Genomic DNA, 16,844 nt, shown 5'->3' with positions numbered 1-16,844 from the left:
CTAAAGATGGGGCAATTGGAGAAATGATAAGGATAATAACTGTAAATGGATTGAAATACAAATAGATAACAATCAAAGAATCCATAATGATATTTTAAAAAATAACTTCATTGGTCACCTTTGCAGGATGAAAGGGAAGTCAACTGAAAACTAGCAAATAAAAGGAAAGAATTAAGCATTTAAATGCTTTTCCATATGCTCTAGAGCAGGGCTCAGGAAACTTTTTCTGTAATAAGCAAGACCTTTTAGATCTGTGGGCTACATTATGGCTTCACTGGCAACTTGTAGTGCAAAAGCAGTCCTTGTAGTGCAAGAGGAGCCAAAGACAACGAATAAGCATAGCTGTGTTCTAATAAAACTTTACTTACAAAAAATAAGAAGTGGGCCTCCCTGGACAAAAAATAAGAAGTGGGCCTCCCTGGTGGCGCAAGGGGTTAAGACGCAACCTATGAAGCTACCTGCAGCCACTGCAGCACGAGTTTGATCCCCAGCCAAGGAGCTACCCACATGGCACAGCAGACCTCTCCTATCTCGCCTGCTGCTCCCTTCATTAGTGTATTTCAGTACAGCTGCCTGTTCTGTTCCCCGCTCTGTCTCTGGTGAGTCCTCTCACCCCCCACACCTCTGGCCTATACCCCAGTTCTTGTATGCATAAATAAATCTTTTTTAAAAAAAAAAAAGAAGTAAGTTGGTTTTAGCCTGTGGGCCTTAATTTACTGACTTCTGATCTAAGATAATAGTGCACATTGTGTAGTTTCTTTTTAAAAAAAATTGTAGCTCATAAATGAAGGAGTGGTATAAACAGACTATCACCTGTTTTGAAGTTGCTAATGAAGAAATGGATCTCCTGACAAAAGAACATTCATGAAAGAATAGAGGAAAAACAAATTTAAAAAGTGATGTGGAGGAGGGAGAGGTAGAGAGTGGGGAAGAGAAGGCAGAGAGAGAGAACCCTGAAACATGATCAAAAATATAAACCAAACTAACAATTTTCAATAACTACAGGGGACAGAAAAATTTGTTAAAAGACATCACAGAGCTGCATTTAACAAAATTCACACTTTGAGAAACACCATAGGAGTCATCAGATGAAAACCTAATGAGGAAGTTCTTTATATCCTATGAAGAATACAGAACAAATTTCAACTTGGCTACTTCAATATTTCACAAGAGTCTCACATCATGTACCATAATTTCTTGATAAATTATCTTTAATCCAGACACAATAAAGAATTTAAAAACTATGAAAAGAAACTTTTTTTAATGAAGGACAAAAAAGTCTTCATCATACTTTGACAATCTAACAACTTAGACAACTGAAAATTATTGTTCTTGCCCTACAATGTTCAACTTTATAGATTTCACCATCAGCTTGACCATTACCACAGTAACAATTGTTTCTGTCAAGAAATATCAATGGAGGGCCTCCTTGGTGGTGCAAGAAGTTAAGTCTCAGCACTATGAAGCTATCAGCATGAGTTCGATCCCCAGCGGGGACTGACCCACATATGGAGCAGCAGACCTCTCCTGTCTTGCCCATTGCTCCCCTCAGCAGTGTATTTTAGTAGATCTGCCTGTTCTGCTCCTTACTCTGTCTTTGGTGAATCATCTCACCCCCAGGCCCCCAAACCACTGGCCTATACCCCCAGCTCGTGTATGCATAAATAAATAAATCTTTTTTAAAAAAAAGAGAAAGAAATATCAATGGATACCAAATAAATCCAGTGGATACCAAACAATACCAATGGATACCAAAACCAATGGGTAAAAGTTTGGTGTAAAATGGGATATTTGCATAGTTTCAGAGTATCTCCTCACAAGACACTTATTAATTACAAAAAGTAAAAGTTGTAACTTTCCTAGAGAAACCCAAGTGATCAATACTGCATCAACTCTATAGTGTTCTTGCCAACAATTTACAACCTCAAAAAACTCATGAAGAAACATCAGAAAATAATTCAAGGTCCTTCTACAAAAGTCTTCAAGAAGACAAGAGATACACATAAAAGAACTGTTCTAGATTGAAGGATGTTAAAAAGACAGCCCAGCATATAGCTCATGACACTGAACTCTTTCTGGACACCTTCTGCTACATCCCTCCAAATTTTTTTTTTTTAAATAAGAAAGACATTAGGAAAATAACTGGCAGAGCAAGAATCCAGTGCGTAGAGAAGACAACAGTACCATCTCTATGCTAATTTTCTGATTTCTACAAGTAAAGTGTTTGAAAGCTCTGGATTTTAGGAAATGCACAAGAAGCTATTTGGAGTAAAGGGGCATTGTGTCTGCAAATTACTCTCAATCAAATGATTCAGAAAAAAAAATTGAAAGAAACATCAAGAAAATGTAGTAAACATTGACATTTAAGGAAATGTAGGGGGGGAGATACGTGGAAATTCTTTGCTCTATTTTCCACCTTCTTCTCTGAAATTATGCCAAGTAAAAAGTTTCAAAAATATAAAAACATATATTCTATATCTATGAATTAATTGTATATATATCATCTTGTTGATAACTACTTGAGTAAAAGCTCACATAACCTGACAATTCTGTTAGTGATTTGTCTTTGCAAAGAATATTAACATCATGTAAATTCAAAACCTGCAAAAAGTACTAAAGTTGATATATTAATTACTTTTAAGCATTTCTAGTTTTCCCCTGACTATACCATTTGATTCTTTCCTATAAAATATTTTTGAATACTGCAAGAAAATATCCACTTGTTAAAATAGTGGTTAAAAATTTTGGCCACTAAAAATCTTAATAAAGCTATAATAATACTATAAATTATTTTGATGACATTTCTCATTTCTTTTTATAGCCCAGGGATTCATTCTATAATGTTGACATTTCATTTTAGCATTGGACAAATCCAGGTTTTAAAATGCAGTCCCTGGGCCTCCCCGGTGGCGCAGCGGTTGAGCGCTGGGTTGCGAAGCTGCCCGCGGCCTCTGCGGCGCCGGTTCGATCCCCGGCTGCTCCCCGGCCACCAGAGGAGGGTCCCACATGGCGTGCAGACCTCTCCTGCCGCCCGCTGCTCCCCTCAGCAGTGTACTTCGGTCCTTCTGCCTGCTCTGCTCCCCGCTCTGGCTCTGGTGAATTCTCTCACCCTCCCGCGCTTCTGACTGTGCCCAGTGCATGTATAAACAAAAACAAACAAACAAACCAGCAAACAAATAAATAAAGCATGCCTCTATAAAAAAAAAAAAAAAAAAAAAAACATTTAAAAAAAAAAAATAAAATGCAGTCCATTCACCCAGAATGTTAATTCAGTGACCCTCAAATACTACCATTATCCTCGTTTTGCCGAAGAGGACCCTGGGGCACAGAGGCACAGAGCCAGGCAGTGGCCGGGCTGGGATTCAAGGCCAGGCTGGCTGCGGCCAACCTGAGTTCCCTTAGCCACACTGCCTCCCCTGTCAGGGGAGGGTGCTTCTTTGTCCCTCAAGCCTTGGGCTTCTCTCCACTCAAGTTCCTCTCTCCTCTCCTCAGTGCAAGGTCAAAGGAACAGCTTACTGGGAGAGAGTTTGCTCTCCAAAACACCAGGCTCTTTCTCACCACCTCTGCACTAACTCTCTTCAGGTGGGCCTGGCACACATGTGAGGCTTATCCATTCCCCACTTCAGAGCTTCCATTGCCACTCTCCCCAACATGGACTTTCTAACAAAAATGCTTTCATTGAAAAGTAGAAATGCAAGGCCTCCCTGGCGGCACAAGGGGTTAAGACGCAACCTATGAAGCTATCCACAGCTACTGCAGCACGAATTCGATCCCTGGCCAGGGAGCTACCCACGTGGTGCAGCAGACCTCTCCTGACTCGCCCGCTGCTCCCCTCAGCAGTGTATTTCAGTACATCTGCCTGTCTGTTCCCCACTCTATCTCTGGTGAATCCTCTCACTCCCCACACTTCTGGCCTGTACCCCAGTACTTGTATGCATAAATAAATAAATCTTAAAAAAAAATAAAGTAGAAATACAGAGTATTTTCAACTCACATATCTCTATTCTCCCTATGCTTCTCCTCTATGCATCCCACCTAGAAAAGTTTAAATAGATACTATAATTAATGAGTAATGATTATATCCAACTTACATATAAAATAATTTGCAGGGCCTCCCCTGTTGGCGCAGCAGTTGAGTGCTGGGCTACGAAGCTGCCCGCAGCCTTTGTAGCGCCGGTTCGATCCCCCAGCTGCTGGCGAGGGTCCCACATGGCGCGCAGACCTCTCCTGCTGCGCCCGCTGTTCCCCTCAGCATGAATTTCGTCGGTCTGCCTGTTCTGTTCCCCGCTCTGGCTCTGGTGAATTCTCTCACCCTCCCGCGCTTCTGACTATGTCCAGTGCTTGTGTGGATAAATAAATAAATCTTAAAAAAATAATAGCAATAATTTGCAGACATGTGCAAGAAAAAGGGGTTGGTCAGGGGTAGGAAGTAGGCAAAGTACCAATAGACCAAGCACACAGATACACATAACAGTATCACATATCATATCTAAGGAACCAGGTTTACCACCTCTCCATGCCAGAAGGAAGACACAAGGGCCATGGCGGGAAGGCCATGCAGCTGTAGAGACAGAAAAGCTAAGAAAGCAGTGAATACCAGCTCTGAAACTATAAAAAAACAGCCTTTAAAGGCTCTGATTCTACCCCAGGCAGAGGTAGTGATTCAAAGTGCCTCCTAAGTGAAAAGAGCTGGAAATACCACCAAAAAGAATGAATGCAAAGAAATGTGAGTCATTACTCATCTTTTACTCAGACACACCATTTCTTTGTATCTTACTCCAACCAGCATTTCCACATCAATTTGCCTGTCAACTTTCAGTAAGGAAAATTACAGCATTGTGGGTAGAATGCTAGCTTTCCCACCTTCTAGAGAGGTGACTCTGGACTCCTGACTTACTGCTCTCTCAGTCTCAGTTTCCTCCTATGCATACAACAGAGATTATGTTAGATGTACTGGAGTTCAAGGTGGTAGCAGTTGAAAATGGTGTGCTATCGTGCCCTGGAACTCTGCAGGTGCCTACAAAGCTTTTTCTTTCTTTTTTTTTTTTTGTTCCCATATTGATGTTTAAATATTCATACTGTCGGGCCTCCCCTGGTGGCGCAGGTGGTTGAGCGCCGCACTGTGAAGCTGTCCGCAGCCTCTGCAGCACTGGTTCGATCCTGGCCAGCCGACGACGGTCCCACATGGCACGGCAGACCTCTCCTGTTGCGCCCCACTGCTCCCCTCAAGAGTGTATTTCATCAGTCTGCCTATTCTGTACCCAGCCCTGTCTCGGTTGAATCCTCTCACCCTCCCGCACATCTGGCCTGTCCCCCGGTTCTTGTATAAATAAATAAATAAATCTTTAAAAAATAAAAAATATTCATACTGTCAACATTCAACAAATGTGTATGAATCACTCATCGCAGGTCAGGTGTAACAGTTTAATCAGGAATATTTTGTAAAGTAGAAATACAAGGCCTCCCTGGCGGCGCAAGGGGTTAAGACAAACCTATGAAACTATCCACAGCTACTGCAGCACGAGTTCAATCCCTGGCCAGGGAGCTACCCATGTGGTGCAGCAGACCTGAAGCACTGCTTTCTGCAGGGCATACTGTAGATCTCCCTGAGCGGTTAAAAAGCTTTCATGAATGCAGCGAGCTCCAGACCTGCTTCTTCATAATAGTTTGATCCCGGGCAAGTCCACAGCCTTCAAGTGCATTCTCCTGGCCCAAAACGTAGACCGGATAGTTCCTGCCAGCTCAGAGGCTACATGTTATCCATGCAGGGTTCCTGAATAAGACTCTCAGGAAAGAACACCCGAACCACCCTAGATGGGCTGTGTTATAAATCCAACTGATTTTACATGCCCTGATACAGCCTTTTTGGAATTTATGGACAACAGTGTACTCCTGAACATCAGGAGTTGATTTGCCAACAAATCTGGACTTGTAAATTGATCAGCTTTTGGTTCTTTGGGTTTTCATCCTCATCATCAGATCCATCTATTTCTTAATCACCATCAGAATGTCTCAGACTTATGCCTTAGTATCACCATTAGTATCTCTCATATTTATATCTGCTTTTCTACATGTTTTCTAGTCACTCCTTCAAATAAGAGCCCCATTTACTTTATGAGGTACAAGATACGCTTATCTCACTAGGATGTAGTGTCTTGCAATCCCAAATCTTCAGAGCTGAGTCAGGACCCCAAGTGTCTCTCCAACTCTATCATACTCTGAAGCCCTCCTATTAATCTTTCCACCAGGTTGTTTTCAGAAAAAGACTACCTGGAAGATAACAAATCAAGCTCTGGTGAACCAAGCATGCAAATATTATTTGGGAAGTGGAAGGAAAAGCACTGAATTACCCAGCTCATAATTTCAAACTATCTTCTATACATTCACTCTCTCAATCGCTCCCTCTTTCTTTTCCCCTCACCCCTACAAAGATCAGAGGCAGGCAAAGAAGAGAAATATATTCTCTGCAATTTCCAGAATAACTTGTGTAAATGTTTTGTGCTTATTTATTTATTAGTCAATTTACTGCAATAGTTATAGATGATTGAGACTGATGTTTAACTTACAGATCAAATTTTTAAAAGCAACCAATTTATAAAATATTTTATAAAATGAACAATAAGGAAATAGCATTTGCACACTTAGTTCACCAGAGCTTGGCTTGTTAACTCAAACATGCTTGCTAATTCAACTATGCTGTAATCCAACTCGAAGCGGTAGCGAGTATATACTCCTCTGCCTTCTTCCAAAGACTCACTTGTGTATTCTTCCAAACCTCACTAGTTTCAACAGAGAAAAAAGTTCAAATATTAGTGGAGACAGCAAAAGAGACAATAACAAAAACAAAGAGAAACCCCACCAACTGGGAGAACATTTTTGCACCCAACACTAATGATAAAGGACTGATCACAAAAATCTGCAAAGAGCTGATGAGACTCAGCAACAACAAAGAAAATAATCCAGTCAAAAAATGGGCAGAAGAGCTAAAAAGAAACTTCTCTGAAGAGGAAATGCAAATGGCCAACAGACATATGAAAAAATGTTCAACATCACTTGTAATCAGGGAAATGCAAATCAAAACTACCATGAGATACCATCTCACACCAGTGAGAATGGCACATATTAAAAAAACTAGCAACAACAAATGTTGGCGAGGGTGTGGAGAAAAAGGAACTCTTCTGCACTGTTGGTGGGAGTGCAAACTGGTCCAACCACTATGGAGAGCTGTGTGGAGATTTCTGGACCTACTAAACATAGAGCTTCCATATGATCCAGCAATTCCACTCCTAGGTATTTACCCAAAGGACACAGAAACATCAATTCCAAAGAGCACCTGCACCCCTATGTTTATAGCAGCACTGTTTACAATAGCTAAGCTTTGGAAACAACCCAAATGCCCAAAAATAGATGACTGGATCAAGAAGATGTGGTACATATATACCATGGAATATTACTCAGCATTCAAAAAAGATAAACACATGCAATTTGCAGCAACATGGATGGCGCTGGAAGGGATCATGCTCAGCGAAATAAGCCAAAATGAAAAAGAAAAATACCGGATGGTCTCACTCATAGCAGGAATCTAGAAAACTTAAATAAGGGACCAGGAAAATGAATATAAGAAAGTGAAAATCAAAATCAACAAAAAACTATGAACCAGAGACACTTTTTGGGGGGTGGGGGGCGGGAGGGGAAGGATTGGGGTCAGAATGGGGCGTTTGCAATTGTATGGGGGAATATAAAAATAAAATTTATTATTAAAAAAAAAATATTAGTGGAGAACCACTTTTTTCTCTGAAAGAGGGTAATGTGCTGGTGAAGTTTCTGGGGCAGCCCACGAAAGCCTATTTATCCCCTGCAGAGCACGGTCCTGGTGGGGCAACTTGAGCACCGCCACTTCTCACTGGGACAACTGTTTATTTGGGAGGGGACATTCCCAGGTCCAATTTGTGAAGTCAGAACAAATCTCCCTACCCACCACCCCAGCTGATAACTCACACCAGGATTTCTGAACTGGGAAACAAAGGGCAGCTTTCCTTTTCCCAAGAGGAGGCGGTGCTATTATATCAGATCTGTAGTAGAATCCGTGGTGAAATGGGAAGATGTAGGCTTTGGACTCGCAACCCAGTTCAAATCGTGGCACTGCCAATTACCAGGAGTGTGACCTTGGAAAAGACACTTGACTTCTACAAGTCTGTTTGCACAGCAGCAAATAAGAATAAGTATCTACTTCCTAGCAGATCTGAAGCTATGACAAATATTAAGGTTTAGTGACCATTGCCAAGTGCTTTCCAAATGAGATGGAGCTATTTACACATTTCAAGAACAGGAAAAGATAGCACCTGGCATTTTCTGACTACCTTGGAGGTTGCATATAGTATCACATATTTACTAGTTACCTGAAGTTTTTTTTATGAAGTTTATGCTTATATTTATTTCATGCTTTTTTTTCTACAATGAAGGTAAAAATGTGGGGCTTTATTCCTCCTCTTGAATAAAACAGATTTCTAAAATGCTATCACACAACTGGAGACTAGGAGTGTTAGTACATCTCTCCTGAGGAGCCCATGGAACTAGAGTTGTCACCCCTATCACATCACAGAGAGTCTTGGAAAAGGTCATGTTTAGTCTAACATTTTTTTTTTCAAACTCTGAAGTGTATGTCTAAGCTAAATGTTCATTTTCCCACAAAAACCTCTAGGTTGTATACATAATAAAAAGGAAGAATTTAGGATTCTAAAATTCATATTATAACCTTAAAGTTATCTGTCAGTTGAAGTGACTCAGAGCATCTCCAACACCTTGGGTCACAGATGGAGCTTGTACACAGCCCAGGGCTTCACTGGTGAAAGTTCATGTTCCACTCACTCCTAAATGCTGAGGTATGAAAGATGGGTTTATTTAGTCTTTCCCTAAATCCAGCCCAGTTTGGGAGAAGATAATACAAAACAGGGCCTCTCTGGTGGCACAGGGGTTAAAGACAGGACTGTGAGGCTCTCACCAGCCACTGCAGCATGAGTTGGATCCCCCACCAGCCAGGGAGATACCCACTTGGCACAGCAGACCTCTCCTGTCTTACCCGCTGCTCCCCTCAGCAGCGTATTTCAGTCAATCTGCCTATTCTGTTCCCCACTCTGTCTCTGGTGAATCCTCTCACCCCCAGCACCTCTGGCCCACACCCCAGTTCTCATATGCATAAACAAATAAATCTGGAAAAAAAAAAAAGATAACACAAAACATAAGACACATAAAAATCTCCAAAAGTACATTAGATTAGCCCATACAGGGCAATTTTCTTAAAAGTCATCAGTCCTTCCTCCTCCCAATATCTGCCACTGACTGCCACAGAGTTGTATTTTGATTCCATCTCTACCCTCTTTCAAAATCAGCCAACTCTAGACAACAAAAAGAAGGAAACTGTCCCAGATGTGTCCTATCTTTCACCCAAACCTAAACATAATTTAACAAACAATTAAAAAGTTCCCAACATTTTCAGCTTTATAATGGGGTGCAGGAGAAGGTCAGTGCAGAGGAGGGGGTCAGTAGTCTCCCTGATGCCAACAAAATTCCAGAACCCCCACTCCTGCCTTTGGATATACTGAGAAGATCAAAGCTACAATGCACTCCCCTCTCAATTGCTGTCAATTCCGCCTCTGCGTTTTTCTACATCCTCATCTTCAACTCTCAGTCTTGTCTGCAAAATTGGGAGAACAAACAACTAAGAAGCATCCGCCATTGACGAAGGAAGAACACAGCCTTCTTCCTAAAGTTCTTGGTCTTCTGTCTTCCTCCCTATTCATCCACCACCCTTCCCTGCTGTCTTACAAGTTGCCACTCTAGCGTCCCAAATACTCTCTCCAAAGCCTATGGTTCTTCGTTTCCCCTTCTTGCCACAGCCAAACTTTTACAAAGAGTTGTCTAGAGTCTGACTCTCCAACAGTGTACAGAAAGTGTAACACATGTGTGAGATTTGCAGGGACAGAGATGAGGCTGCTCCCACCTGTGGCATCTGGTCTGCGGTGCCAGCTGAGGAAAGAGGGATGAGTCACACCCAAGGAAGACAGTCCTGGCACAGCGCTTAGACACCCTATTGGGAACCCCTAAGCCAATGTCACTCCTCCCTTATTTTTATCACCACTTTCCTCCATGGACACCAATAATGTAATTGCTGAATTCCCAAGCTCCTCTTGACAACTCCATCTTCTTCCCCCTCGCTGTGACATCTAACACTGAAGGCCATGCCTCCTCCTTCTTCCCCTCCAGATCCCAAGTCACAGCTGGTACCAAAGCTCTTCTCCCACCCTGATAAGTGCATCTTCCTCTCCTTCAGCTCACTGAAGGACAGCACCTCTCTCCCTTCTCTCCTCCTCCCTCCTACACCATCCAGCTGCAGCAGTTCCAACTATCCCTCAACATCCCCTCACACCCAAAGTCTCCAACGAAACTCAGCAGTTCCCCCCAAATGAGAGGCTCTCACAGACCTTCGTGATTGCCAAAATATTCATGAGCATCTGTCCAGCCCTGGGGAGGCCAGAAGGGAAGGCAGGGGCAAGACATTGTTCCCCCAGTCACCCAGGCTCAGACACCAAGAGTAAACCATGACATCCGTCACTTTCTGCCTCCAGGACCCCTCCTCCCAGCACCACCATTCTCTTCCATCCTACTTTTCCTTTCCATTTGGATACTAGTAAACACCTCCCCACTGGCCGCCTGTGAGTCTTCTCGCTGTTCTAGCTTCACCTCTCCAATCATTAGTATCTTTCTAAGCACATGTATGAGTCACATCACTTCCCAGTATAACTTTTGAGGATTCTCAGTTACTTCCTGAATAAGACCAGGTACTTTACTGGCATTCAAAGCACTCCAAGCCCCAACCCCTTCCCCTTCCATGCAAATGGAATAACTTGTATCACCCCAAATATCCCTGAACTTTTCATTTTGTAATTGTGATGCTGGTTTCTACTCCGTAATGGGAATGAACACAAAAAAAAAAAAAAAAAAAAAAAAAAGACTTCCATTTTTCACCTTAAGAACCTCTGTATTGTTTAATTTTTTATAATTAACAAGAATTCTTTTGAATGAAAGAATGACTGAGTTTCAGGGACTAGCTTAAAACAAGTTCCTCTACTTGCCTGCTTAATCAAGTCAGTCCAGAGCCATTTTTATAGTCTCTTTATTCTGAAAATTCTTCTCTGGACATTAATGACGCCTAACAAAGACTTCCTATTATAGAGCTTTGTGCTAAAACTAAGTCTTCCTAATTCAATTTTTAAATCCTTTAGGGCAAAGCTGGGTCTGATTCATCCTATCTTCCACAGTCCTTTTAGCCACTGCCTATGACAGAGCCTCAAGTAAACATCAAATGAAGTGAGATCTTAATCTTAAGGATGCCAATCTGAATTCCCCCAGTTCAGCAATTGAAAGTTGTCTTCAAATTGTAGTATAAACAAGATCTTTGCACTTTAGACTTCTCAACAATTTAATCACTGAAATTCTTTTTTTATCCCACTTTTTTGGGTAACTTTTCACATCATGGTAAAGACTGAAACATTCAACATTAACAGCAGATTGTGTGTGCATTACAACTTTCCAAAATGACAACAAAGTCAGTCAGGAATTCCCTGACAGATTCATCCACCAAAGATAAAAGACTGTCAGGGATTTGTCCCTCCACAGTTTGTCACCAACCGTCACACCAGCAATACAAGTGCCAAAACTTCAGCAACAGAGACAGAGACCTCACAAAAGCTCATTCCATGTGAAAAGCCCTCATTAAACCCTGAGTTATATTTAGGAAAAAAATGGAACAGAAGTTATATTTAGATGAAATGGCTTAAAAGAATTTTACCAAAAGCAGCATGTTTATACTGATCTTCCCAAAGAAAAGGCTTTACTTAGCTTTTACATGTAACTTGTAAAAATTTCTCTGTGGGTTTCTCTATGTAAAAAAAATTCTCTATGTACAAAAATTTCTGCTTGGGTTTCTTTATGTCGAGAAAAAATAGGAATACCCAGTATATTGGCAAGACTGCTCATGGAAACAGTGGGATATGATGGACTTAAAAATAAGTACATAGGGCCTCTGGTGGTGCAAGGGGTTAAGCACCGCACTATGAAGCAATCCACAGCCTTTGCAGCACAAGTTGGATCCCCCGCCAGCCAGGGAGAAACCCACATGGCACAGCAGACCTCTCCTGACTCGCCCGCTGCTCCCCTCAGCAGTGTATTTCAGCCAGTCTGCCTGTTCTGTTCTCCACTTTGTCTCTGGTGAATCTTCTCACCGCCCCACCCCCACCCCGCATCTCTGGCCCTACTACCCTAGCTCTTGTCTGCATAAATAAATAAATCTTTAAAAAAAAAAATAAGTACACATTGGAAGAACAAAACAATTTCATGTAGAAATGTGAGACAAGATGGTTAAAGAAAGGTGCAAGCACTGAGCGATTGTGCAGCAGTGGCTCCTAAATTTATAAGCTGGACACAAAAACCATAGACTCCCTTTATAACTCTACTGAGATGTGTCCTTTTCCAAAACGTCATTAACTCTCCTATTGTGGTCACAGTCAAACCATCTCTATCACTTTGTAGGTAGCTCACTGAACCACATTCAACATTTTCTCTTCAGAGAAAATTAACCTTAAAGTATTTTTGACCTTCACTTTCTTCTGTGTTGACTTATATTTTCCTAACAAAATTTTAATCAACAGCACCGAGGTCATTTGGTCAACTTATGAAGACTTTTCATGAATGAACGTATCATTTTGGGGTGACTATTTGTACTGAGAAACGGCGTGTGGGTGTTATTCCTCTCTGCATAGGCCACAGTCCTCAGGGCTCCAATGAGAATGAATCACAGCACAGAGGCTTGGCACACACCCCAGGTTAAGGGGAACCTCTTCTCTAAAGAGCCTCAGGAAGAGGCCACTTCCCAGCCTCCCAGCCAAACCAGAGTGGAGGGCAAAGGTAATACACCGGGAAGAGATGGCTGGACTCTAAGACTGGCTAGCCCCCAGGTGTCCCCGCCGGAATTATGCCAGCGGATGAGGGTGCTACAGTTCAGTTACTTGCCATTCCTAGGGTCAATTAACACCCTGAAAACATCCCAGTCAATCCCTACTTTCACTTCTGGCTTGTATTTCCAGAAAGTGCGTTAGTGCAGCACTGACAGGTCTGTGAGCCGCAAAATCTACATTTGTAAAATATGGAAGTAAAATAAAAGAAGACCGAGTATACCAAATGAGCAACCAGCCCCTCTATTCCAGGTATCACCCCACTCCACAGAACCCTTCAGCCACCTCCACTCCATATGTACATTCATTTTACCAGGCTAAAAAGCCAACAGAGGGCCCCTTTGTGTCTAACGTTTGCCTACAGTGAGAATCACATTAATTATATAAATATAATCATGCAGAGGAAAAGCATCATCTCAACTCTACAATCTAGACAATCAGGTGCTTAGTCCTAGCTGCCCGTGATGATCAAGGAGAGTGTCTAATTAGCAGGTTCTTATATCAATGAACTTTGTAACCAGGCAGGACTTACACAATGATAGACACATAAGGGGCACAGAAACAATGGGGAAATTGAACTTAATTCTGTAAGGGTAATTCATCAGGGACACAAGGGAGTGGGACAAGGCATGTTAAGTCTCTTACAAAGGGTCGACAACAAGAGTGACTATCCTTGGAGGCTTGAAAGGAGGATGGCTACTTAGGCCTGAGCAGAGAACAGCTGCAGGGAGGAGCAGGGACTGTCAGATGCATGCAGAAGGTAAAGGCTGGCCCCCCCAAGGAGAACTCCAAAAATCCCACATATCCTGGATTTGGTTATCAGGACTCCCCACCACCAGCAAAAAAAAGGCTTTGGAAGTTCCTAGGCAAAAGAACAGGCAAGGTGGCAAAAGGGAGGAAAGATGGTAGAAGGACGGAAGGCGGGGATTGTCCTACTTGGACTTTCCCCAAGGAGTGACAGATGAAAACAGGCACTTATCAGAGTCAGCATTCAGAGGAAGAATCAAAATGCCCTAAAGAAAAATGGGTAGATAGAAGAAATAGTCCTCTTGAGGAAATTAATTGGTCAATTTTGGGACATTTCTCCTGACTTTATCTGCACCAGGACCTGGCTCAGGGCTGACACAGATGTTAATGCCTCCCAGACTGCTCTTTCCAGACATCTAATGGTAAATGGAAACGGTAAATGCATCATCCTCTCTCACACAGTTACAGGAAACTTACCAAGACTTTCAGAGATAAAATACACCTGCAGACATGAAAGTGAATCAGTGAAAACCTAAGCAAGGTCAGAGCTTGTTTTGCACAACTTTCACTCTCATCTTTTTTTTCCCTTAAAATACGAAGGAGAAAAGGAACAGGCAGATAGATGCCCACATCCAGCTTCTATTCAGGACTTCCTGGGGCGTTCCAAGCAGGGACAAAGTTTCAGGGTCTTCCCGGCTAGAAAGGAACGTGTGGCCTGTGTGGTCCCACAACTCTCCCCCTTGGTCACAGCCCCTGTTCTCCACTCGCACAAACCAGGTTGCCTGCCAGGAGAGCACCACAGATGCCTCCGCTCTGCTCCAACCGCAGTACCCTGACAGCAGAGACCGCCCATCCAGCGCCGCGCGTTTTCGGGAGGCCTTTTAATTAGGGCATTATTTAAGACCAACTTGAGCATAAAGTGATTTTGCCAGGCTGCTCCTAAGACGACAACACCTCCCGCCCGGAAACCAAAGGCACTGGCAGGCACCGGGAAGCTGGGCGGGAAGCAGAGAGGACCACTGCCCGCGATGCCGCGCGCAGACAGCCTGGCACGCAGCGGGTGGGAAGGCACCCGCCCCCGAGCGACCGGCGGACCTGGCACCTGGGCAGAGGCCCTGAGGTGGGGTGGCGGCTCCGAGGACACAAAGGCCTCGCCGGCCCCGGGCTGCGCCTCTCGCGACGCGGGGGGCGGGAGTTTAGAGCCAGGGAGGGGGCGCAGGAATCCACCCTCATTTGCACGTCGTCTGGGGCCCGGTCAATTTGCTTAATCACGGCTCTAAATGCCAGCGCGCAGCACACAATGCGCGCCCATTAACAGGTTTAAAGTGTCGCAGCGCTCGCTTTAAATGAGAAAAGCCGGCAACAAAGGGGGAAAAAGCCAAGTTCCTCAACTTGAAGAATGCCTCGGGTCGCCCTCGAAATCATCTCGGCCAGTTTAAAATCCCGAGCTCCGCTGAAAAGTTGAGGCCCCCGCGCGAGGGCTGGGGGCGGGGAGAGGGGGCTGCGAACAACCCGCCACAAATACCAGGTTTCTTAGGGACCGAGTCGCAGCAGCCCAGGGAGACAGGAGTCCGGGCGATGTCGCCAGCCCGGCTCCCCCAGCCCATTACCCAGCTGCCAGGGAGAGCCCACCGAGATCCAGGAAGGAAACCGGGACCCTCCCCCCGAAAAGGCCGGCACCCATCCAAGTTCTCCTTTAAAGCGAGCCAGGACTCCTGGAGGCCAAGAAAGACCCCAGGAGCGGACACCAAATTCTCTCCCCAGCAGAAAGGGAGAATCAGGGGAACTTCACTCTCCCGCGGGCGCGGGCCGGAGCAGCTCAACTTCGCAAACAAGTTCTGCCCGGGAACCTCACGGGCTCCCCATCCCCCACCCCGTGGAGAGCCCAGGGGCGCATCCCGCCCGCCGCGCCTCCCACCAGCCACGACGCAACGCGAAAGGCACTCACCGTGCGCGCTCCTCCAGGAGAAAGGGGTCCGTTGGGGAGGTACGGGCTGCTCAGGTCCGGGATCATCAGGAAGGGGTACCCGGGGTACGGGGGGCCCTTAAAGAACGCGCCGTCTTGGGGCCTTCTCACTGCGGGCGAGAGCGAGGCGGGGTGAGGTCCTGGCCCCCGGGACGGCGCCGCGACAGTGGCCTCCGGCCCCGAGCGCCCCCCACGCGCGCCCCAGGACGGCCGCGGCCAGGCGGGGCGGAGAGCGGGGCGCGGCCCCGGGGGACGGGGGGCCGGGGCGGCCCGAGCGGAGCCGCCCAGTGCGCCGGGGTCCGGGGGTGGGGGCCGCCCGGGGCCGGCACGTACCTTCGGCGAAATAGTCCCGCGGCTTCTGGAAGGAGTCCCGGGCGGGCTGCGGGCGCCTCTCCGCCTGCGGAGGAGACACAAAGGCGAGGGCGGGTGAGCGGGCGCCGGGCCGGGGTCCCCCGGGATCCGCCGCGGGCGCCCCCTTACCTCCGAGTCCGAGCTGCTGCTCTGGTTCTCCGACTCGTTGACCAGGGACGACTTGACCTCGTCCAGGTCTCGCTGCGCCGAGGCGCTGTCGCTGCTCGGCTCCTGCTCCTCGCCCCCCTCGTCCTGGAAGGGGATCAGCTCGTCGTTCGCCCCGAGGTCGTCCCCGCCGCCGGCCGCCCCGGCGCCCGCCGCGCCGCCGCCGCCCCCCGCTCCGCCGCCGCCGCCGAGCTGGGGCATGGTGGGGCCGCGGGCCGGGGCCGCCGCGCTCGGCGCCCCTCGCCGCCCGGCCCGGCCCGGCGCCCCTCCCGCCCGCGCGCTCGCCGGGCCCGCTCGGCTCGCCGCCGCGGCGGCTGCAGCAACAAAGTTTGACAGGGCGTGGCCGGCGGGAAGCGGAGCCGGCTCGGCCGGGCCGGGGCGGGGGCGGCTCCGCTCGGGCCCCTCGGGCAGGACCGAGCCCAGGGCTCCCCAACTCGCCGCCGCCGCCTGCTCCGCCGGGGCGTCCCAGCGCCTGGCCCGCCAGGGAGGGGCGAGCGGAGAAGGAAGGAGGGACCGCCGGGCTGGGCAGGGGGGCCGGAGGGAGGAGCCCCGGCTGCAAGCTGACACCCGCGCCTCGCAGCTCCCGGAGCGCCGCGGCGCGCACA

The 16,844-nt window shown here is 46.3% G+C and overlaps 1 protein-coding gene across 2 annotated transcripts in view; it reads right to left on the bottom strand.

The window, feature by feature from the left end:
- The window catches only part of TCF7L1 (transcription factor 7 like 1), a 147,254-nt gene extending 130,814 nt beyond the window's left edge, over positions 1–16,440 (bottom strand). For both annotated transcript variants that reach the window (XM_037527732.2, XM_037527734.2), the window contains exons 1-3: positions 16,204–16,440; positions 16,057–16,120; positions 15,706–15,833 (exon numbers count right to left, since the gene is read on the bottom strand). In XM_037527732.2, the coding sequence (XP_037383629.2) occupies positions 15,706–15,833; positions 16,057–16,120; positions 16,204–16,440 (429 nt within the window). The remainder of the gene's footprint in view (positions 1–15,705; positions 15,834–16,056; positions 16,121–16,203) is intronic.
- Positions 16,441–16,844: the final 404 nt, after the last annotated feature.

This window comes from Talpa occidentalis, unplaced genomic scaffold (genome assembly GCF_014898055.3).
Source record: "Talpa occidentalis isolate TD23 unplaced genomic scaffold, MPIMG_talOcc4v2.1 talOcc4.5, whole genome shotgun sequence".
In the NCBI taxonomy this organism is placed as follows: Eukaryota; Metazoa; Chordata; class Mammalia; order Eulipotyphla; family Talpidae; genus Talpa; species Talpa occidentalis.
The sequence above is the reverse complement of the archived record's forward strand: the minus strand, read 5'-3'. Positions and strand labels throughout refer to the sequence as shown.